Here is a 22,132-nt window from a genome sequence, read left to right as displayed (position 1 = left end):
ACCCCAGCCCCCTGCTTTGTGAGCACAGGAATGCCACCACCCAGGCTGTCTCTCCAACAGGATGAACCCATGTCCCAGATGTGGTGTCATCTGCTGGGATGCCTCACTCACCGCACGGATGTTGAAGTCCTGCAGCGAGGGGCTCTTCAGCCATTTCCGGAGTTAGTGCTTGCGCACACTGGGTCAGTTGGAAGATGGCAAGGGGGATGGCCCTGAAGAAGGCAGGGAAATGAATGTCCCAGCACCCACAATCTACTTCCCCCCTGTGGAGATCCTCCAGGCTTCTCCTAAACTCCTATGAGGCCACTGGGCTGTCCTGTGTTACCACTGCCCTGCTCATGGCCTATGCAGATTCAGGTGATCACCTGGCCATGTATTCCACCTCCCTCCCTTCTTGCTGCCTGTGCATCCCCTCTTGGGTTTCTCACACCCTGCCAGAAGCCCTGGCCCCTCCAGGTGGGGTTACCTCTCGGTGACGGGAGACCCTTCTGGTTTCTTGGAAATGATGAAACGGCAGCTCAGTCCTGCATCCTTCACCATCTGGTCCCCAAAAAACTCTGCCAGGCGCTTGGCAGTGCTGATGGAGGTGGACTTCTGCTCCCCGTAGTCCTCCAGTTTGCGTGACATGGACCGGTTCTCTGAGATGAGCTCAAACAGCTCTGAATCAGGCATGTTGGCAGCCTGAAGGCCAGGGAAAAGCCCAAAGTCAGCAAGAACTAATGATCAAACTTTGCTGCTGTTAGAAAGAGGGAACACCATACACAGCTGCTGTGTCTCTTTACTGGGAGCCTGGGAATTGCTTCCTGGTGCAGCTGCCAGTGGGATCTATAGAAAAGAGGGTGTGTGGGTTTCAGGTTGGCATCAATTGCATCAGCCCAGCTGTGGCAGTACAGCTTTGTGTTGTGCATACAAAGCTAGGCTCACCAAGAATTTGTTATAAAACAGCATCACAAAACTAAGGACTAGAGGATCAGAACTAAACATGTTTTGTCTCAAACATTCTGAGTATTGCTACAGGAAAGGTGTGATTGGAAGAGAGCATCCCACAGAGGTGTGGCAGTGCTGTTCTGAGCCAATTCCCTGCTATGCCTTAAGACTCAGGCTTAGTCCCTCTCCAACACACATCCAGAAGAAGGGCTTGCTGTGCATGAATAGGTCCCCTCTCTTCTTTTTCTCCTCTCTTTCTCTTCCACTTTCTTTGTCTCATTGTTTGCCCCAGCTCTCGACCATCCATATAGCATGACCAAAGCAAGACCAACACAGATCTAAGGACTAGTGATATTCTTTGTTTTCTTCCCTTGCTTTGCTTGAGCAAAGGGCCATCATATTCTACTTCAGACTTGGTATTGAACCCTGTTGTGGGAATGGGGAGCTTGTGTAAAGGTGTGTTGTGGCTTGTTAGCCAGGACCTTTGAGTAGTGGTGTTGTGGCTCATGCACCAGCACCTTTGTGTGATGGTGTGTTGCAGCTTGTTAGCCAGTACCATTGAATACTGGTGGTCTATTGTGGCTTGTGAGCCAGTGCATTTTGAGGAGCTTGTGGTGGGAGTTGAGAGCTTATTGAAAAATTAAGGGCTTGTTTGCTGCCACTCTCGTGGAAGTCTATTGTAAGAAGTGGCTTGTTGACTAACACCTTTTGAGTTGATGCAGTGGGCTGGTTGCTGGAGTTACAGCGACTGTACAATAAAAAGTAAAGAGTTCCTGACAAGTGACCGGTGTCTTTGTTCAACCTGATGAGAATTTATGATGAACATCATGCCCCTGGACCAGCAGGTCCCAGTTAGGACCCTTGTTCCCTCTCACCCCCTTATCTCACAGAATCACAGAATCATTTGGGTTGAAAAGCCCTCTAGTATCACCAAGTCAAACCATTCCCCCAGCAGTACCAAAGCCACCACTAACCATGTACACAAGTGTCACATCCACACAGCTTATACATTCCTCCAGGGATAGGGATTCCACCACTGCCATGGGCAGACTGTGTCAGAGCTGTACAATCCTTTTGGAGATGAAATTTTCTTTATTACTCAACCTAAACCTCCCCTGCTGCAATTTGAGGCTGTTTCCTCTAATCCTGTCATTTCCTGTCATTTCCTCTAATCCTGTTCCCTGGGAGAAGTGCCCAACTCCCATGCTGGGAGTTGTACATGGATTGTGGCAGTTGAACGTCCCACGTGGTTCCGTCCTATTTGTCAGGGAGTTGTAGAGTAAGAATGTCCTCCCTGAATCTCCTCTTCTCCAGGCTGAGCCCCCACAACTGCTCCTCATTAGACTTGCATTCCAGCCACTTCCCCAGCTCTTTTCCCTTCTCTGGACATGCTCCAGCCCCTCAATGTCTTTCTTGTCATGAGGGGTTCAAGGTGCCTCACCAGTGTCCAGCAGAGGGGGATGGTTACTGCCCTGGTGCTGTTTGCCATGCTATGGCTGGTACAGGCCAGGTACCATTGCCCTTCTTGTCTACCTGGGCATGTGTTTAGTCACTCTTGATCAGCACCCCCAGATCCTTTCCTGTCAGGTGCCTTTCCAGAGCCTCTGCCCCCAGCATGGAGCATTCCACGGGGTTGCTGTGACCCCTGTGCAGGACCTGGCACTTGACCTTGTTGAACCTCACACCACTGGGTTTGGCACATGGATCCAGCCTGTCCAGTTCCCTCTGCAGGGCTTCCTGCCTTCCAGTAGATCCACACTCCCACCCAGCTCAGTGTCATCTGTAAAGTGACTGAGTGTTAAAGTGGCACAGGAGACCACTGAATCTGTGCAAGCAAAGTCCACCCTCCCACAGTGCCTGACCAACTCAGATGCTCCTTCCCAGGCTCCACCTTGGAGTGCAGACTTGCTGAGCTGTGCCTACCTTGCTGTAAAGCACATCCAGCCAGTAATCGGCCACCTTGGCCACGGAAGCATAGACCTCCTCCAGGGTGCTCCCTTTCAGAAAGGCTTCGAACACAGATGACTGGAATATCTTCACCAGCTGCAGTTCTCCCCGGCGTTTCACCTCAAACCCCTTCAGCTCAGCCAGGGACCCATCCTCGTTGAACACGGCATACCTAGGAGAGAGTGTGAATAAACCTGGCCTACACCAAGGGACACATCCCTCAGGGTGCCACCGGTGTCCTTCCAGCCAGGGTGCTTCTCCCCATGCCTTTGTGCCACTATCCAGCATGTTCAAATGAGCCACAGCTGCACCTGGATAATCTCAAGTATCTACAGCTTCTCTAGCAACCATTTTACCTTGGTCTAGAAAAGGACCTCAGCTCTTGACCCAGATCATCCACACTGACTCATTGAACCACAGGGGAAGTGATCTTAAAGATTATCCAATCCCATGCTCCTGCCATGGGCAGGACACCTTCCACTAGGCCAGGTGGTTCCAAGCCCTGTCCAGGCTGGCCTGGAACACTGTGGAGCTGCCAAAGCTTCTCTGGGCATCCTGTGCCAGTGTTGCACCACCCTCACAGACAAGAATACCTTCCCAATATCTCATCTAACCCTGCTTTCTGGCAGTGGGAAGCCATTCCCCCTTGTCCTTTCCCTCTCAGCCCTTGTCCAGAGTCCCCCTGCAGCTCTCTTGGAGCCCCTTTAGGCCCTGGGAAGGGCTCTGAGCGTTCTCTGCAGCTTTCCCCATGTAAACACCCACAGATCTCCCAGCCTGGCTCCAGAGCAGAGGGGCTCCAGCCCTTGGAGCATCTCCACGGCCTCCTCTGGACTCAATCCAGCAGCTCCATGATTTCTTGTGCTGAGCACGCCAAACCTTGATGCAGCACTGAGGGTGAGGAGTGACTTTAATTGTTGTAAGGGAAGGAGATGAGAGCCCAAGAGGGGAAATGAAGATATTAGGAAGAGATTTAGAAAGCAGGAAACTGGCAACTCCAATGCTGGCAGAGAGGTTGAGAGAAAACTGGATGCAGCCATGACACACTTTTAAGGGAACATTCCTCCCTCTTGCCTTTTCTTTTCTTGCATTGTTTTGCCTTTTACAGCCCTGAAAATTATCTGTATGTCTCAAAAAAAAAAACAAACCCAAACCACCATTGTGGGAATAACCAGTGAGAAGAGGGGATGCTCAAACCTGCTTGGCCAGCCCTTCCCCCACCTACCCACAGCACCCATTCCCAACAGCACAACCTTGCCTTCCTCCACCGACCACCGTGCCTGCAGCCATCTCCAGGCTGCTGTGCTTGGAGAGTGACCAGGAAATAAATGCCCTTTCTTAGACACCTAAACTATAGGAATCCAGAGCTCCTGAGGGGAGTAGTACAAACACAGCCCACTCAGAGCTGAGCAACACTTTGACTCCTGCAGAAGGGTCTGAATGCCTGGAGAGGGGCACTGGTAGGGAATGGTGTGTGCTGAACCTTGTCCTGTCAGGGATTAAGCACAAAAATGTTCAGAATTGTGAGGACAGAGAGTGCTGGGGACAGCAACTGCATGTTTTGGAGTCAGATCCAGGTCTGTGGGCTGCCACCCAAAATAATGGATGTTAGTGCTCTAGCTCACATTCTTGGTGGTCGTTGAGAAATCAGTGAAGTTTGGGTACAACTGTCCTATAATGTGACAGTAATGGCAGAAACAATCCTACTTACAGATGGAGAGAGAGGGGGAAATACATAGGAGAAGTGTTACTGGAAGTCAGTTAACACTTGAAAAATAGGAAGGCAGGAACTGCAAAGTTTAAACAGATTGGATTGAATAGAAGCAGTATTAGAAATCCTCAGAAGCAAAGTCAATGTTCTCCTGCACACCTCAGAGCCAAACAGGCAGACGCCACTAGGCTGGAGAAATGTAATTTTCCTGTTACCTGCTAAAATTTACTGCTGTAGTAGCTACGTTCAATGATCTGACATAAGGAACTTGTAATTTTAAGCCAGTGAGTCAAATGCTGCTGGCTCTGGAGGCAAGGACCAACATGCCCCACATGTACAAAGGCAACGAGATCTTTAGTCTTTCAACTCAGGGGAAGAGACAATATTTCAAGCTTTGAAATCTCACCTTTTTTTCAGCTTCTTGCCCTCCTCTTTGGAGGCTGGAAGGATCATAGCCAGGTATGGACCATCCACTTCAAAAAAGATGCTGTTCTCTGAGCGCGTGATGTAGGTGAGTGAGGCTGGATCCTGCAGCTCCTGGTACTGGTCATTTGTGAAGCCTTCCTGTGGCACAGCCCCAGGAGAACAGTTTCAATCTACAGCTATCAGGTCACACTAGGGGATGCCCCTGGGACACACCCTGCCCAAAGGGACACCTGAGCAAGCCTCTGGGAGCTATAGCACAATTTAGGACTCAAAAGTCAAAGCACCTTTCCTGCCTGTTGAGAAGAAAAAGGCTTTGGACCCTAAAATGATATTTTCTTCTCTTATAGAGCCTGGAGTAAGCAGAGCATAGGTTTAGACCCTGTGCTGGACTCCCTACCCTGGCCTCTTACAGACCCCCCTCTCTGGGGAGGATATTGAGCCTCTTTCTCCACTCAGATGCTCTCCAGGGCCATCACCCCCAACATCTCACCCACTGCATAGGGAGTGGAGATGGAAGAGGGGTTCTCCCAACTCATCAGCTCTCCATCTCCTTTTCCCAGGCTGCAGAGCTGGCCTGGACAGGTGCCAGACTCACTTTCACGAGGATGTTCAGCATGGCACCTGGGTAAGAGATGGTTACTTTTGGCTTCTTGATATTGGTTGACTTGATGACAAAGTTCTCTGGGAAACTGTTGGGAAGGACACACCAAATCCCATCGGTATCCAGTTCTAGAGGTCTCCTAGGGAAGAAAGGAAGGAAGGAAAGAAGGAAGGAAGGCCACTGTCAGGAGCAGAGTGGATGGGAGGCAAGGATCAGTTCTGTGTCCTCTACTAAGCAGCAGCCTGTTCCATCCACTGTTCCTTTCTGCAAAGTGAATCCTCAAATACAACAGCAGTGTCAGGAATCTGAATGCTCATAGAATCAGAGAATCACAGATCACTTGAGGTTGGAAGGGACCTTAAAACTCATCACATTCCAACAACTCTGTGTCATGGGCAGGGACAACTTTTGCTAGACCAGATTACTCCAAGCCCTGTCCAACCTGGCCTTGAAACACTTCCAGGGATGCAGGGGCAGCCACAGCTTCTCCAGGCAATTTGTGCAGAGTATTTCTTCCCAATATTCCATCTAACCCTGCTCTCTGGCAATGGGAAGCCACTCCCTCTTGTTCCACCACTCCTGGCTGTTGCCCAAAATCTGTCTGCATCTTTCTTGGAATCTCTTTAAGCACTTAAAGGGGCTCTAAGGTCTCCCTGGAGCCTTCTCTTCACCAGGATGAAAACCCCCAGCTTTCTCAGCCCTTCTTCCTCACAGGAAATGTGTTCCATCTCTCTGAAAACTCGAGTGTTTAACAGGCTCCCACATCTGTCCTAGATGCAGATGGACCTTCTTCAGCTCAGCACACTTACCCAATCTGCTCGATCAGCTCTCTGGCCTGGGTGATGATATTTGCCCCTGTGAAGCAGACAATGCCAGCCATTTCCATGGAGTACCAGCGAGCTCTGTGAGCAGAGGAGTCACAGTTAAAACAATGACATACCCCCTCCAAAACCCAGCTATGGAGGGGCAGGAGGATCTCTAGGGGAAGAAGGGCAAGAAACACAACACTGGGCATTGTTCTCCTATGAAATTCTATACTTATCATGCTCCAGAAAAGCTGAAAACCCACTTACTGACAAGATTTCCATCATTTAATGTCTGGTAAGAGTCTCCAGGATGAGAAGTAGTGGGTAGAAGCAAGAGAAGAGTATTACAGGCAGGACCTACTCTCATCTTGGTGCTTCAGGAAGTGACTACCGCAGCAGGACAATCCTGGTTTCCAAGGGTCCTCTCTAGAGGATCCTGGATGGCTCAGGGGAGACTTACCCTTTCCGCATGACATATCCATAGAAGGAGTTGAGGATGCACTTGTGGGCCAGCTGAAGGGAGTCATAGAGAATCTCCATGTTCTTGCAGCGTTTCACTTCAGAGGCATCTCCGGTCTCCACTGCTGCAGACAGCTTCTTCTTCCACACCTGCATGCCAAGGGCAGAGTCAGGACAATTCCACATATCACTGCTTGCGGCACCCAACTGGTTTCCACTCAGTCCCAGCATAGCATTGCAGCTCTACAGGAATATCTTTGCCAAAGATCAGCATCATGAGTCAAACATCCCATTTTCTTTTGCAGCACAGGAGGGGTTGGCCAGAGGCACTTTGTCAGTTGTCAGAAGAGACTTGCAGCTCCCATCATTGAGCGGAATTCAAGCAGCACCAGCTGTGCTGCACCATATGTGTGCAGGGAAGAACTCAATACACTGCCTGATGCAATCCATCACGCCCAGCTAACAACAGAACCACCAGTGTAGGAAAAGCCTCTCTGTCAGGCCTGGGAGTCATGGCAAAAGAGGCAACAGGGAGGAACTGCAAAGCAACAGGCTCTTTAATTAACTCTGCCAGACACAGAGCCCCTGGGCCTCCTAGAATAGTTTGGGGTGGAAGGCACCTTAACGCTCATCTCATCCCACTCCCTGCCTTGGGCAGGAACACCTTTTTACTAGACTAGGTTGCTTTAAGTCCCATCTAACCCAACTGGCTTTGGACACTTGGAGGGATGGGCCAGCCACAGCTTCTCTGGTCAACCTGTGCCAGCACCTTATCTCCCTCACAGGGAAGTTTTTCTTCCCAATAATCAATACAACCCTGCCCTCTATCAGTGGGAAGCCAACAGAGTAATCCTTTAAAGTTTTCAGCAAGGCACAAGAGGTCCCCAGGCTTGGCAAGACAATTTGACCAGCACCCAAGCCTGGTACCTTGTGCAGCCCCTTGAACTCATATCGGCGGTCCCGGAATGCTCGCACCGTGTCCACGTAGAAAGAGTTTTCTCGTTGGCAGATGGTGGTGACTCGCTCCTCCACCTTGGTGACATGGATCTTCTTGTACGCCTTGCGGCAGTAATCTGGTCAAGGGAGGAGGCAGAGGGAGGTTGTCAGGGATGGCTGCCCTGCTACAGAGGGATGAACAGAGTAGGGATAGGGAGGCAGCTAAGCATAAGGCATGGGTGAGTGGGGGGACAGTCCCACTGCAAAGGGAGAGGAAGATCCCAGTATGGAAAGATGCAGCACCTCTTTATGGAGGTGGAGGGCTAGGGGGTAAACAAACTAATCATATGGCCCAGCTACAAACCCAGGCTCTGCCCTCAGCCAGTTGGGTGGTTCTGCTGGACAGCTTCCCTCCAGGCGATAGGATAATGTGATGATTCTCTTTCATTAACTGGCTTTATTTAGCAGCCTGACAAAAAAATGGAGCCATTCATATTTCAGCTAAAATCCATGGCTCTCCAAGAGAAAGGGGTACCACTGACAGAGGTATCAGTGCCTGGCTCCTTGTAGGAAGCACGCATGAGTCTGTTGGGATCCTGGAGATGTTCTGAGACCAGCCTGACCTCACCCCACAGCCCTGGAAGGGGTCACTACTGCTGAATACCGCTCGTGGTCCACGTTGTAAAACACTGCCAGGATCATGACCTTGATTTTTTTACCTGCTAGGCGCTTTTTCTCATATTTGGCTTGTTCTTCCTGGGAAAGCTCATGGAAGGCACGGGGTGGTCCATCAGGGAACAAGGGAGGGAACTTCTCCGACTCCAGCTGCTGCTGGATGCGGTGGTACTCACTGCGGCTGGCAGGCACTGCAGAGGAGGGCAGTGATCAGTCTCTCAGAGGAGAAGCAGGAATTTGGCTCCATCTCTGTGGGCTGTACTTACTGAACTCTCCTCTCCATTGCCACGTCATCCGGCGCTGACAGTTGGCACCTGGCTTGTTGAAGTCACAGGCAGCACATGTGGCCTCATCCACCATGGCAGAGGGCTGGATGCAGTAACAGACACACAGGTGTTAGAGGGGACAGGTCTCCAAATGACAGCTCATGCCAGAACAGGTGCTGAGTGGCAGGAGAGCACAGGTGTGAACATCAGAGATAGTACTCAGTGAGATCCCCTTTCCAGAGCCTTTCAGGAGCACAAGCTCCTTGAAACAACAGCTAGGTTTCTGGGAAGAGTTCTAGCTAAAGCTGCAGCTGAGTCTCTGAAGACCTAGCCATCCATAGAAGGACAACAGAGCTAGGGAAGGGGGTGAGCACAAGTCTGGTGAGGAGCAGCTGAGGAAGCTGAGGGCTCAGCCTGGAGAAAAGTAGGCTCAGAGAGGACATTCTTGCTCCTACAACTCCCTGACAGGAGGGTGGAGCCAGGTGGGCATCAGGCTCTGCTCCCAGGGAACAAGTGAGGAAACAGCCTTAAGTTGTGCCAGAAGATGTTTAGGCTGGATATTAGGGAAAAATCCTTCACTAAAAGGGTGATCAGACAGGCACAGGCTGCTCAGAGTGGCATTCTCCTGAAAGTATTTAAAAGCCATGTGAATGTGCCACTTGGGGACATGGGTTAGTGGTGACTTTGGCAATGCTGGCAGAGTGGTTGGACTCAATGGTCTTAGAGGGCTTTTCCAACCAAAATAATTCTGTGATTCTACAATTCCATGGCAGCTTGACCAAATTTCATGCCCAGCCTCATCTGCTTCCCCTACCCTGTGCAGAAAGTTCAGCCCTTGCTTTTAAGGGGATCCAGAGGCACCATCAAGGTCATCTGGAAGTCAGATTAGGAGAGACAAGACTGATGTTACCCACCTGCAACCTGTTGGTCAGAATGATGTTGGGGTACATGGCCCCCACATCCAGATGATAGATAAGAGGACACTCAATTCTGTTGGGAACATCCTTCAGGGAATTCAGCTTGGCCTTGATTTCATCACAAACCTGTGGTGAGATAAAGAGAAGTGAAACTAGGGCAGGAAGGAGTTAATGAATCAAATACTTTTTTAATTTGGTTCTTCACAGGCTCACTCGCCACAGGCTCTGGGGATGGATCTAAAGGACCAAAGGAGCAGAGCAGGGTCTCCTCGACACTGCTTTAGGTTTTGATTTCGATGTCCAGAATAAGCTATTCCATAGGGATACCTGGGAAGTGGAAGCAGCTTCTTCCTAAATATGACTTGATCGAGGACCTTTTCAGTGCAAATGGGTTAATGGAGACAACAGCAAAGACCAGAGGTCCCCAGTCTAGTGCTGCACTCCAAGAAACTCCAGACTTGGATTTGGAGAGAGGCAACCTGCACTTTTGTAGCTGATAAGAAGTGGGGAACAAGAGCAACAAGAGCATTTGGCATATCTGAGGGGGTCTGCCTTCTCCCTAAATTCCTTCCCAGATCTCTCAGAGCTTTGCTCCTGGTTGAACCCATGAAGGGAAAAGCAGGAGTTGCATTCTTCAGATGGGGCAGAAACCCTGATCTCCAGGCTCGGCTGCAGGACTCAGCCTGTAGATGGGCTTCTTAGGTCTTTCTTTGTAGAACATAAACCAAACCCAAACAAGCATTTTAGAGCTGCAGTCCCAGTTTCCTGCCCAACTCAGCCATGCTGCAGGTGCTGTACCTCCTGGAAGTTAGTGACCTGATCCAAAGGAAGACCCTCCTCTTCCTCAATGGCGTGCTGCAAGGTCTTCTCCACATGCTGCACCAGGAAGTCGAAGGCAGCAGGATTCTACAGGGACATGGAGATGGCAGTGAGGCCGTAGGCAGCTGTCCCTGGCTGCAGGCCGGCAGCTTCTGCCCCATATCCCTGTCCCTGCTTTGCTTGGGGACCTCTAAGCTGTAAGGGACATGTTGAGGCACTGGGGGAGTTGATGAAGGTAGCAGAAACAGGTAAAAAGCCCTCAGGAAGGGTTCAAAAGCAGCTCAGTTTGAGAGAGGACAGGACCCCAAGTGACAGAGGCCTAACTTCCAAGAAACGCTGGCTGAAAAACAAACCCAAAACCCTACTTCACTACCATCCTCTGCTGTCAACAAGCTCTGGATTGCTTGCTTTCCCACTGAAGCACAGATGGCCACTTAGAGATCTCCTCCTACTCCATCCCAGCCCAGCTTCAGGTAGCAAGGGTCTCCTGGAGGTTGCCAAGCATTGGAATGGCCTGTTAAGGTCAGTGGCGAAATCACTATCCCTGAAAGTGTTCAGAAGACATGCAGATGTGGCACTTGGGGACAGTGGTGGCCTTGGCGATGTTGGGTTAACAGTTGGACTTGGCAGCATTAAAGGGCTTTTCCAACCTTACTGATTTCTGTGATTCTAGATGCTGCCCTAGAAGACCAGCAGGGATACACTGGAGATGCCAACAACAGTGGAAATGCTATCCCTCCCCACCACGCTACTCCATGAGGACAGGGGCTGGCTGCTGGCCCATTACCATTTTGAAGCGGCAGGGAATGTCACTGCGGAAGACCCCAGATTCCAGTGCTTCCACATGGCCTCCCACATAGGTCTCTGAGTCCAACACATGTCCATCTTCTGTAAGCTTGTTGAATTCCTGCTCTTGCTTGTTGGGGAAGATGATGTTGGCATGATATGCCTGAACCATCAGCAGTGCCTCGCATAGTGTCCCAGATCCTTTTCTTAACACCTGCACATGAGAAACCAAATCTGGATTCAAATGCAAAAATAGTAGATTTAAATATCAGGAGGAACTCCTTCCCTGTGAGTGTGGTGAGGCACTGGACTGGCACAGGTGTCCCAGAGCAGCTGTGGCTGCCCCATGCCTGGAAGTGTCCAAGGCCAGGCTGGACAGGGTTTGGAGCAATCTGGCCTAGTGGAAGGTGTCCCTGCCCTTGACAGGAGGATGGATGAGATTATCTTTAAGATCCCTTCCAACCTAAACCAGTCTGTGATTCTATAGAAGTGCTGTCCCAGCACTGGCAAGATTGGACTGTCACACAACAAGTTGGACAGCTTCAGCTCGTGACACATCTACAGCACCACTCCACCAAGTGCCTTTGTCAGCTCAACCAGGTGGGAATAGACTGACATCTTCTACATGCTTGACAGCTTCCTTCATCATCCTCCGTACAGCTGACAACAGCCAAGTTGAACAAGTTCACTGACAAGTGAACTTGGCTGAGCATGGAGCATCAGCCATACTTTCTAGCTTTCCAGCTCCAGCCCTGCACTGCCAAATGTCAGGTGTCTTCTTATAGGAACCTGTCTCCCAACACCCCACAGCTGTAGGAGAAAGGAGCAGCCTCTAAATCCACCCTCCCTTCCTCCCTGCCACACATGCAGAGTATCTAGGCAGTGGGAATCAGATCTGTGGCCAGAGCATCCCTGCAGAGTGGGAATCATGGTACTTCACCCAGAAAAGAGATAATTTTGGGAAAGGACTCACCTCATCAGGCTCCATGGGAATGATGGTACACAAGGCGAAAATGAAGGGATGCACGTACTTCATATACATGTAGTAAGTAGCAACGGCATCGGACACTGAGTAGGTGGCCAGGGTCTGTCAAGGAACAAGAGAAGAAAATGAATCCCAATCCCATGTGAGAGTGGCTCAATGACAATGATCTTTCATTGCTTCCTGCTGGACATTCTCCTATTAGCAAGAAGGAAAAGGCGTATTTCTCCATAGCCTAGGTTGTAAAGAATAATGTGTTTGCTTCTGAGGCCATCCTGCTTTAGCTCTAATCAAACAGCAACATGTCAGCTCTAATTTAGAAAGAAGAAGGAAGATGAACTGAAGGCACAGAATCCACCCAGTTTGGGTCTCAGGAAACTGCTACAGGGCTCAGCAGAACCTCCTGCCTATGACACCTGGAGCACTAACCCTCTCCTATTCCTCCAGCCGGTCTCAGTTCTTCATGGTGTTTCTGATTTCACTAGTGCTTTTCACCGCACACTAGTGTAAATAAATACAGAGAATGCACAGTGCAATGCCAGGGCCAGAATCACTTCAGGGGAATCCTGTTCCTTCTCCCTGTGAGCTCTAAGGCATGGGAAATCTGGGGAGACAGATTCAGTTAATTTCTCAAAATCCACTTTAACTTATAGACTCAGTCATAATGCAGCTGCTCAAGGCTTGTTTTCCCATAGAGCATAGGGAGAGAATACCTGAGGCTCCTCCATGGCCATCCGGCACATCTCCTCAGGGTCCAGCTCCACTGGATCGTAACCCAGTTTTGCTTTAGCTGCTGCTTTCAGGTTGTGACTTCCCACTGGGAGGTAACTGTCTCTCTTCACCCACCTGGACAGAATCAGGAAAATACCAGTTTGTGCAGAGAAACCAGGCCTGACCTTCAAAATAGGGTCAAGATTGTGAAGGGAACCTTGACTACCATGTCTCTCACCAAGGACAGCCCAGCATCTAAGAAGAGTGGATGCAGTTGGACAAGGCTGTCCAACTTTAGCTAGCCCAACCAAAACAACCCTCACTGTTCATCTCCCCACCACTGCTCATAATTTCCACCTTCCAGTTCCCTCACTGGCTTTAAGATAAAAATTTCACCGCTGAAGACCCCACCTGCAAGAACTGCAAGAACATCCAGCTGTGCTCCAGAGCCCAGACTCTCCAGGGGGGAAAACCAACATAAAACCCTACAGTTCTGTCTCTCCCATGTGTCCTTTCCTCTTCTCTCTATGTCAGGAGCCTGGTAGGTGAGGCTATAGTCCCTTTCCCTGCTCCAATGGCCAAACCTTAACCCACTTCCCTCTCCCTTTTTCTCTCCTCCCAAATCAGCAATCAAACACCCAAGGCTACAGGGCAAGAGCAGTCTAGGAACCCTTCAGGGGAAGACTTGGCAGCTCCTTTGGAATGCAGCACACCAAGGGAAAGAAGACAACACAGGAATGCATTATTACACAGCTGAAGAAGGTGACACCCAAAGCTTCCAACAGACAGAACATGAGAACAGTATTCAAATACAACCATAGGTATTTTATCTGAACTGAAGAGAAAAAGACACAGCTATGTGTAGAGGGGCCACATTCAGTACCTCAGACAGTCCATGTGGATGCACTGGGATGCTTTGTACTCTCCCTGGCTGTCCTTCTGAAACCCAATTTCCTGATACATATTAATTCCATGAGCTGCTGCTCTTGCTTCCACAAAGGGCCTGAGGAAAGAGGCAGCATGAAGAGAAGGAGCAGAACAGCCATTTTCCTGCATGTCTAACAATGGTTCCATAATCACTTTGTTACAAACTACCAAATTATTTTTCCTTGTGATTTATCTGTTTATAGACTTCCAGGCAGGACTTGAAACAAACTGGTCTAGTGGAAGGTGTGCCTGGTCATGGCAGTGAGGTTGGAACAAGATGATTTTTAAAGTCTCTTCCAACCCAAACCATTTTGTGGTTCAAGAGGCAAACATCCTTGCTTGTATCCTGCATCTGAAGGCAGAGGTCTGTAGTCCCTCTCCTCCTGCTTCCCCAGGCTCATCTTTATACTTCTTCCAATATCCTCCAGGTCTCTTTTGACCCACTTCCTGCTCTCCCATGACTGAATTCATCCATATGCTAACATTCCCACATTGCCAAGGGTTTAAAAGTAGCTCAGGCAAGTAGATGGGACTCTTCAGAAAGTCCTACTGCCAAGCCAATGATGACAGGATTTGGGGAGGTGCAGGACATGGCTGCCCCACATCTGGCCACATGACCTCCCCACACTGTCTGAGCTATGGAAGAATGTTGAGGATGGAACCTGACCTTGCCCTCTAGCTCAGGTGACACCTTGCCAGTTTAGTCATCATCCCTGATCTTACCAGTCAAAGAAGTCTCCGTTGTATGTGACAATGATGGTGGGTTTGGTCTCCTGGACATGTTCAAACCATCTCCGGATTAAATGAGCCTGGGATGAAACAGAAAAGATGTGTAATTTGAGGAACTTCATCTCCTCTACAGGGAGGTGGTGGATACCACAGTTTGTTCCACACTTCCTCTTTCCTCTGCACCTAGCCCAAAACTGATCTCTCACCCTTATTCCCACGAAACAAAAGCACAAACAGCCCTGCTCGACTTACTGGGTTCCCCAGGGAGGCAATCTGCCAGAAAATGAGCTCTCTGGCCAAGAAAAGCTCCAGGCAGGTAAAACTCTGCAGAACAGAACTGACTTACCTCATCTGGTTCGTTAAAGACACAAAATGGACCCTCATACTCTGGCTTGGGAGTAAACTCAAAGTCTTCAATGTTCTCTGAGACAATCTCCCTGTTTGTGATCAGGTAGCCCTGAGGAGGTGACAAGGAGGCAGTTAGGAGGACTGAAGTCACAGACAACTCAAAAATGCTGCCCAAAAAATGGGATGCTCTTCTTGAAAGCCAGAGCTTCTGTCAAGGGGGAACAACATTTTGGGAGTCATCCATTGAAGCGTCATTGACCATCAGAAAAGGAGGCCATGGAGAGACAACACAGGACACTAGTGTTGTCTCTGTCCTGCAGAGAAGCACCAACAACCTGGGCTGGGTTCCATGAAACGTCACCCAGACATTAATTCCATTCCCACGGGCACACATCATGCAGCTGGCAGCATCGCAAGCCTGGAGACAGCAGGATTAGAAGGTAATGCTGGGCTGCTTCCTGGCTTTGCCGCCCAAGCCTGAAGGAAACCATCCTAGTATTCTTACCTGCCCATCAATCATGTAGGAGATCATCATGATCTGGTCTGTGTCTGCATCAGGAAACTTCAAAGGGAGTTTGGTTGTTTCAATATCAAAGGCAAGAACAACAGGATCCTGGGTAGGACCAAATCCATGAGAAAATATTTCAGAGCTGACTGAAAGGGTGTTTCCCATAAAACCCAGTGGTGGTACAGTAAGTGAACCAGAACATCCCTGTTAATCGTTTTAGTGCTTTATCAACCCAAAAATCACTACCCAAGCCCAGTGTTTCCCCTGCCACCATGGTTTTACACTGGCAGCACATCAGACACCAGTCCATTGGGGCAGAACATCTGCACAAAGAACACCTGCCCAGTGCTCACCGGCCTCTCCACAAGGTCATCTCGGCGGGTGATTTCGGGTGGGTAGGTGTTGCCCTGATATCGCACGTTGTACCAGTGAGCCTGTGGAGAGATGAGGGTGGGTAGTGCCTTATGGCAGGGCCACATCCCCATGTCACTCCATCCAGCTGCTGAGGATGGAACTGTGGCAATCACAGGCAGCCCAGAAGAAAAGTTTGAACTATTGCCACATATTAATCAGGTAGCTTTTCTGTGTGCCATTAAATATGAAGCCCAGCAGAACAGAACTGAGCTCTAGACATGAACTCATTGTCATCAATACATTTGTAAAGGTGTTGGAGAGAAAAAACTTTTCTGTGCTTCAGGAGTGTGACTGGGAAAGCAAAGCTCACCACATGGATCTTCAGATCAATGGAAAGGCGAACGTGGTAAGGTACATCATACTCCCGCATATCCATGATGTTGTCCATCTGGTTGGCAATTTTTTTTGAGGCTCCTTCGTCATCTGTGCTTAGACTGCCCCCACTCAGTGCACTGCAAGAGCAGAGGGGAGCAGCTGCCTTATCCATGTGTCACACAGAATCACTGGGTTGGAAGAGACCTTTAAGATCGAGTCAAACCCAGCCCTGACACTTCAACTAAACCCTGGCACTGAGTGTCACATCCAATCTTTTTTTAAACACATGCAGAGATGGTGACTCCACCACCTCCTTGGGCAGATGATTATAGTACTTTATCACTCTTCCAGTAAAAAACCTTTTCCTAACATCCAACCTAAATTTCCCTTGAGACTGTGACCTCTCGTTCTGTCAGTTGTTGCCTGGAGAAAGAGACCAACCTCCACCTGACTACAGCCACCTTTCAGGAAGCTGTAGAGAGTGATAAGGTCACCTGAGTCTCCTTTCCTCCAGGCTAAACAATCCCAGCTCCCTCAGTCGTTCCTCACAGGGTTTGTGTTCCAAGCCCCTCTCCAGCCTCGTTGCCTCCTCTGCACGTGCTCCAGCATCTCCATGTCCTTCCCAAACTGAGGGTCCAGAACTGGGCACAGCACTCAAGGTGCAGCCTCATCAGTGCCGAGTGCAGGGGCAGAATGACCTCCCTAGTTCTGCTGGCCACACTATTCCTGACACAGGCCAGGAGCCATTGGCCCTCTTGGCACCCAGGGCACACTGCTGGCTCACGTTCAGCCGGCTGTCAACCAGCACCCCCAGGTCCCTTTCTGCCTGGGCCCTGTCCAGACGCTCTGTGCCCAGCCTAGAACGCTGCAGGGGGTTATTGTGGCCAAAATGCAGGACTGGGCACTTGGACTTATTAAACTTCATCTTATTGGACTCTGCCCATCCCTCCAACCATTCCAGGTCTCCCTGCAGAGCCCTTCTACCTTCCAAGAGATGGACACACGCTCCCAGCTTAGTGTCATCTGCAGATTTACTAATGAAAGACTCAATCCCCTCATCCATGTGGTCAATAAAAAGATTGAACAGAGCTGGCCCCAGCACAGAGCCCTGAGGGACACCACTGGTGCCTGGCTGCCAGCTGGATGCAGCACCACTCACCACCACTCTCTGGCCTGGCCATCCAGCCAGTTCTGAAAGCCAGCACAGAGTGCTCCTGTCCCAGCCCTGGGCTGCAGCTTTTCCAGGACTGTGCTGTGGGAGACAGTGCCAAAGGCCTTGCTGGAGTCCAAATAGACACATCCACAGCCTTTCCCTCATCCACCAGGGGGGTCACCTGGTCATAAAAGGAGGCCAGGTTGGTCAAACACGACCCAACCCTCCTAAACTGCTGCTGGCTGGGTCTGATAGCCTGGCCATCCTGGAAGTGCTGGGTGATGACACTCAGTCTAAACTGTTCCATTACCTTGCCAGGTACCAAGGTTAGACTGACTGGCCTAGAATCACCAGGATCCTCCTTCCCACTCTTGTTGTGAATGGGCGTCACATTGGGCAGCTTCCAGTCATCTGGAACCTCACCAGGGAGCCAGGACTGCAGGTAAATGATGGAGAGCAGATTGGCAAACTCACCTGCCAGCTTCTCATCACCCTGGGGTGGATCCCATCTGGGCCCATAGATTTATGAACATCCAAGCGGCTCAGCAGTTCTCTGACAGCCTCCTCCTGGATAACAGGGGGATCATTCTGCTCCCTGACACCCTCTACCAGGCCAGAGGACAGCTGTCCTGAGGACGAGCCATCTTCTCACCAAAGGCTGAGGCAAAGAAGGCTTAAAAGACCTTTGCCTTCTCCCCATCAGCAGTCACTAAATTCCATCCTGCATCTAGTAGAGAACCAAGGTTGGTCTTACCCTTCCTTTTGCCATTAAGATATTTGTAAAAACATTTTTTATTATCCTTCACAAAAGTTGCCCAATTAAGTTATAACTGAGCTTTGGCCTCTCTAATTTTTTCCCACATGCCCTAGCAAGCCCCATAAATATTTCCTGAGATACCAGACACTCCTTCCACAGATGATACATGCTCTTTTTATTCCTAAGTTCTTTCAAAACCTCCTTGCCCATCCAGGCTGAACGTTTGCTTGTCGACTCATCTTTCAGTGCACAGGGACAGTCTGTTCTGTGCCCTCAAGATCTCTATTTTGAGGCACACCCACCCCTCCTGGACTCCTCTTGCTTCCCAAGGAGCTCTTTGAATAAGTCTCCTAAATAGGCCAAAGTCTGCACTCCAGAAGTCCACTGTGAAAATTTTATTGCTGTTCCTCCTTATTTCACCAAATATTGAGAACTCTATAATTTCATGATCACTGTGCCCCAAACGGCCTTCAACCACCACATCTCCCACCAGCTCATCTCTTCTTGTAAACAACAGATCTAGCATAGTCCCTCCCCTGGTGTCAGTCTACCAAGGACACCCACTGGCACTGGTGACACTGGCAGCAGGAGTCAGGGACAGGAGAGAAATAGAAAATGTTGGATTACTTCTGTCTTGGTCATAATTAGAAGTAAGGTTGCCCATTGCCTCTCTGTACCCTTTCACAGGGAACAGGCAAACTATATGACAGGCAACCAGAGATACCACTAAACCCCATCCCATCAGCTCTGGGGCCTCTTAATGTGCAGCACAGAGCTGGAAGAACCACCCCGAAGATGGGTGGTCGAAAAGCATAGCAGGAGTCACATCTAGGCAAGATAACAACTCTGAAGAGAGTTGGGAAATTCTCAAGAGGGTCTAATTATTAAGTGTGTGGTGAGGCACTGGCACAAATTGCCCAGAGCAGCTGTGGCTGCCCCATGCCTGGAAGTGTCCAAGGCCAGGCTGGACAGGGTTTGGAGCAGTCTGGTCTAGTGGAAGGTGCCCCTGCCCTTGACAAGAGGGTGGATGAGATTATCTTTAAGATCCTTTGCAACCCAAATCAGTCTGTGATTCTGTAGAAGTGCTGTCCCAGCACTGGCAACCTGGTCTAGAGGAAGGTGTCCCTGCTCATTGCAGGTGGGTTGGACTAAACAGCCTTTAGAGGTCCCTTCCAACCCAAATTACTCCATAGTTCTATGAATTATTAACACGAGAGACTGACTGAATCCCCTGAGGGGAGATCCCACCTCGACAGCATGGTCGTGTAGACATCACTCGCCTGGTCCCGCTCCCTGTTTTTCCTCACGGCAGGAGAGATTTCCTTCCGCACCTTCAACAAGTCCTCCACCGTGTTGAAGGACAGCTTGATGTAGTTCCTCTTCAGGCCTACCAAGTGGTTTGGCTGCAAAGCAGCAAGAGAACGGCAGCTCAGGGATAGGTACCATGAGAGAAGGGTGGAAGGCCAACAAGACTGATGCAGGTGGAAGGATTGGCCAAAAAGGAGATGCTGATGGGTGGGACAGTAAAGCACTGAAGAGAGATTCTCGTGGGTGCATCAAGAGCACAAGAGCAGCACAGCAAGAGCCCAGCCAGCCCTGCTGCTTGTGCAGCCACAAGTGCGATTTACCCAGGGAAAAAGAGGAAGAATGGGTTGAGCATGAGCAGCACCTCCCTCCTGCAGTATCCTGCTTCCTCCAACCACTTTAATTCTAGAAATTAATGTCCTGAACGCATTGTCTGAAATAACTGATATGTTCAAGGAGAGGAATCAAATTACTGCTAATAAGCAATTAGCCATAGTACACACATTTCTGAGATGTCACAGCATCAGGAGATTTAAGTCAAGCATGCTGCTTTCTCTCCCTGCTCATCCCTTCCTACATCACTAGACCTGTGCAAGGTCCAAAAAAAAAAAAAGCCACAGAGGGATACAGACCAAGTCCAAGTCCTCTTTGGGGACAGTTTCCAGCTTTGCAATCTTCCCTTGGAACTTCTTGGAGAGGAAGGAGGACACTTCCCGCTCACAGCCCTGTCAAGAGACCCTGGGGTTGAGCAGTGCATCACTGTTGTTGGGAGGAGATCATCCCAAAGCAGGCTGCCCAGGAGGTCTTGAGCTCCCCAAGATGCTGTCTCCTTTCCTGGGGAGCTCAGCCCTGCCCCTCCTCACCTTCTGAGTAGCAATGTAGAAGTAGGGCTTGTAGGGTAGGGCCACCTAGGAAGGAGCAGACAGACAATGGTGACAGGTTCTCTCCTGGGACACTGTATCCACTTGGTCCACCTCCCCCCCCCCCCGGCACCCACCTTGAAGCGGCTCCCATCCTCCTGGATGAAGTAGTAGTCCACTGCGCTCACTGACTGCCGGTCCTCATCCAGCACCTCCGTCTGCCCATGAGCACCAAGACTCAACAATGAGACTACCCCGGGGACCCCACCACGGGACTCCTTCCCCCCGGGGCTTACCGGAAGTCTCCGTGTGGGACTTCCCTCCCGGTAGTGCCAGGGAAACATGGGAGGCCCAGCAGGGACATTGGGTCTTCTCTCCCGAGTACGGCCGGGGTCTGTCTGTCGGAACCGCCTCCTTGGCCCTACCATGGGTCTCCCCAGGGGACTTCCTCCCGCGCTCCCTATCTGTGGTATCTCCGTGGGACACTCCCTCCCCACCCCGGCTGTATCGGGGGTCTCCCCAAAGGACCCCTGCCCCCAGCCCTACCGGCCATAACTCCGTGGGACTCCCATCCCTGGTACGGCTGGGGTGTCACTGTGGAAAACCCCTCCCCAGGCCCTATCGGGGGACTCCCCACGGAACATCCCGTGCCCCGTCTGTTGCCTGCTAGCCTCCCGCCGCGCCGGCCCGTACCGGGTGCATGTTGATGAGCCATCCTGTCCGCTCACCGGGCTCTGCGGGCCGCTCGAAGCCGAACAGCGCGTCCAGCCGGTCCGTGCGCTGTGCCCGCTCCAGGCGCTTGAGTGCCGACAGCGCGGAAGCATCGTCACGGCCGGACCCGGCGCCGTCCGCCAGGTCCCGGGGCCCGCCTGGCCGCCGCCCCCGCCGCGCCGGCTCGGTCTCGGCGCCGTCCCGCAGCCCCATCCCGGCCGGCCCGGGCCGCACCTCAGCGGCGCCGCGGGAGAAATTTCCCGCGCTGCGCTAGATTCTCGCGAGAGCGAACTCCCTTACCGCGCCCCGCAGCGAGAGCACCAATCAGACCACGGCCCCACCTCCCCCGCGGGTGGATCCCACCAATGACAGGCGGAGCTCTCCCTCCTCGTCCCGCCTCCGGCGCCCGCCCTCCACCCCCCTGCGCCGCCGCGAGTCGGGCGGAGCGGCCTGGCCGGGGCTGCGGGCTGGCCGCGGGGGGCTCCTGCCCGGCTGCTGCAGCCCCGGAGTCGGGTCCTGCCCAGAGCCAGGATGTGGCTGCTGCTTTCTCCGTTGTGGATTCAGGTAGCAGCGAAGCTAAGCACAGGTCCCAGAGTGAGTCCTAAGTGGTATCTAACAAAAGATTAACCACAAGTAATATTGTAACAAGATGTGCAGGTAAAACAAGCGGGATAGCAAAGAAAAGCAAGACAATGGGGCAAGTAAGATAACAAACGCCATCAAGAGCAAGATAGCAAGTTCTAACGGAACTTGCAAACTGCAAAATTAGCTAACACCAAGTTAGACTGTAGAACAAGAAGCACCAAGGCATGTGCTGAAGATAGAGGTAGAAAGTTCAAATGTGAAGACTACAGAAGTCTTCATCAAAAGACCACCAGAAGACTGATGACCACCACAGAAGAACTGACAAAGTTCTTTGTTGGTGAAAGCAACAAACTCTTGTAAAACCACGACACAGCTTTATGCAAATGTAAGTATGCTAATGATAGGTTGTAATTGTGACATTGCAGGGAAGGACTTTTAAAATGTAACTGAAGGCTATAGAAGATCGAGTGAGTTTTCGGCACAGAGATCCCCCTCACTCCCAGTGCTGAATAAACAAATACCTGCTCTGTAGCCATCTGACTATAGAGCTTTAT

The 22,132-nt window shown here is 50.8% G+C and overlaps 1 protein-coding gene across 1 annotated transcript in view; it reads right to left on the bottom strand.

The window, feature by feature from the left end:
* Positions 1 to 21,206, bottom strand: part of LOC118693119 (DNA polymerase epsilon catalytic subunit A-like) — a 23,627-nt gene extending 2,421 nt beyond the window's left edge. The window contains 27 exon segments of the mRNA XM_036393451.1: positions 112 to 184; positions 186 to 212; positions 467 to 681; positions 2,851 to 3,046; positions 4,989 to 5,146; positions 5,604 to 5,748; positions 6,419 to 6,511; positions 6,876 to 7,024; positions 7,802 to 7,947; positions 8,530 to 8,676; positions 8,752 to 8,854; positions 9,666 to 9,794; positions 10,467 to 10,574; positions 11,275 to 11,487; positions 12,247 to 12,360; positions 12,969 to 13,101; positions 13,850 to 13,969; positions 14,617 to 14,702; positions 14,969 to 15,079; positions 15,476 to 15,583; positions 15,832 to 15,912; positions 16,203 to 16,344; positions 19,366 to 19,520; positions 20,055 to 20,147; positions 20,286 to 20,330; positions 20,420 to 20,500; positions 20,976 to 21,206. Of these exon segments, the coding sequence (XP_036249344.1) occupies positions 112 to 184; positions 186 to 212; positions 467 to 681; positions 2,851 to 3,046; positions 4,989 to 5,146; positions 5,604 to 5,748; positions 6,419 to 6,511; positions 6,876 to 7,024; positions 7,802 to 7,947; positions 8,530 to 8,676; positions 8,752 to 8,854; positions 9,666 to 9,794; positions 10,467 to 10,574; positions 11,275 to 11,487; positions 12,247 to 12,360; positions 12,969 to 13,101; positions 13,850 to 13,969; positions 14,617 to 14,702; positions 14,969 to 15,079; positions 15,476 to 15,583; positions 15,832 to 15,912; positions 16,203 to 16,344; positions 19,366 to 19,520; positions 20,055 to 20,147; positions 20,286 to 20,330; positions 20,420 to 20,500; positions 20,976 to 21,206 (3,402 nt within the window).
* Positions 21,207 to 22,132: the final 926 nt, after the last annotated feature.

This window comes from Molothrus ater, chromosome 18 (genome assembly GCF_012460135.2).
Source record: "Molothrus ater isolate BHLD 08-10-18 breed brown headed cowbird chromosome 18, BPBGC_Mater_1.1, whole genome shotgun sequence".
Taxonomy (NCBI): Eukaryota; Metazoa; Chordata; class Aves; order Passeriformes; family Icteridae; genus Molothrus; species Molothrus ater.
Note: the sequence above shows the minus strand (reverse complement) of the source record. Positions and strands in the feature narration are given on the sequence as shown.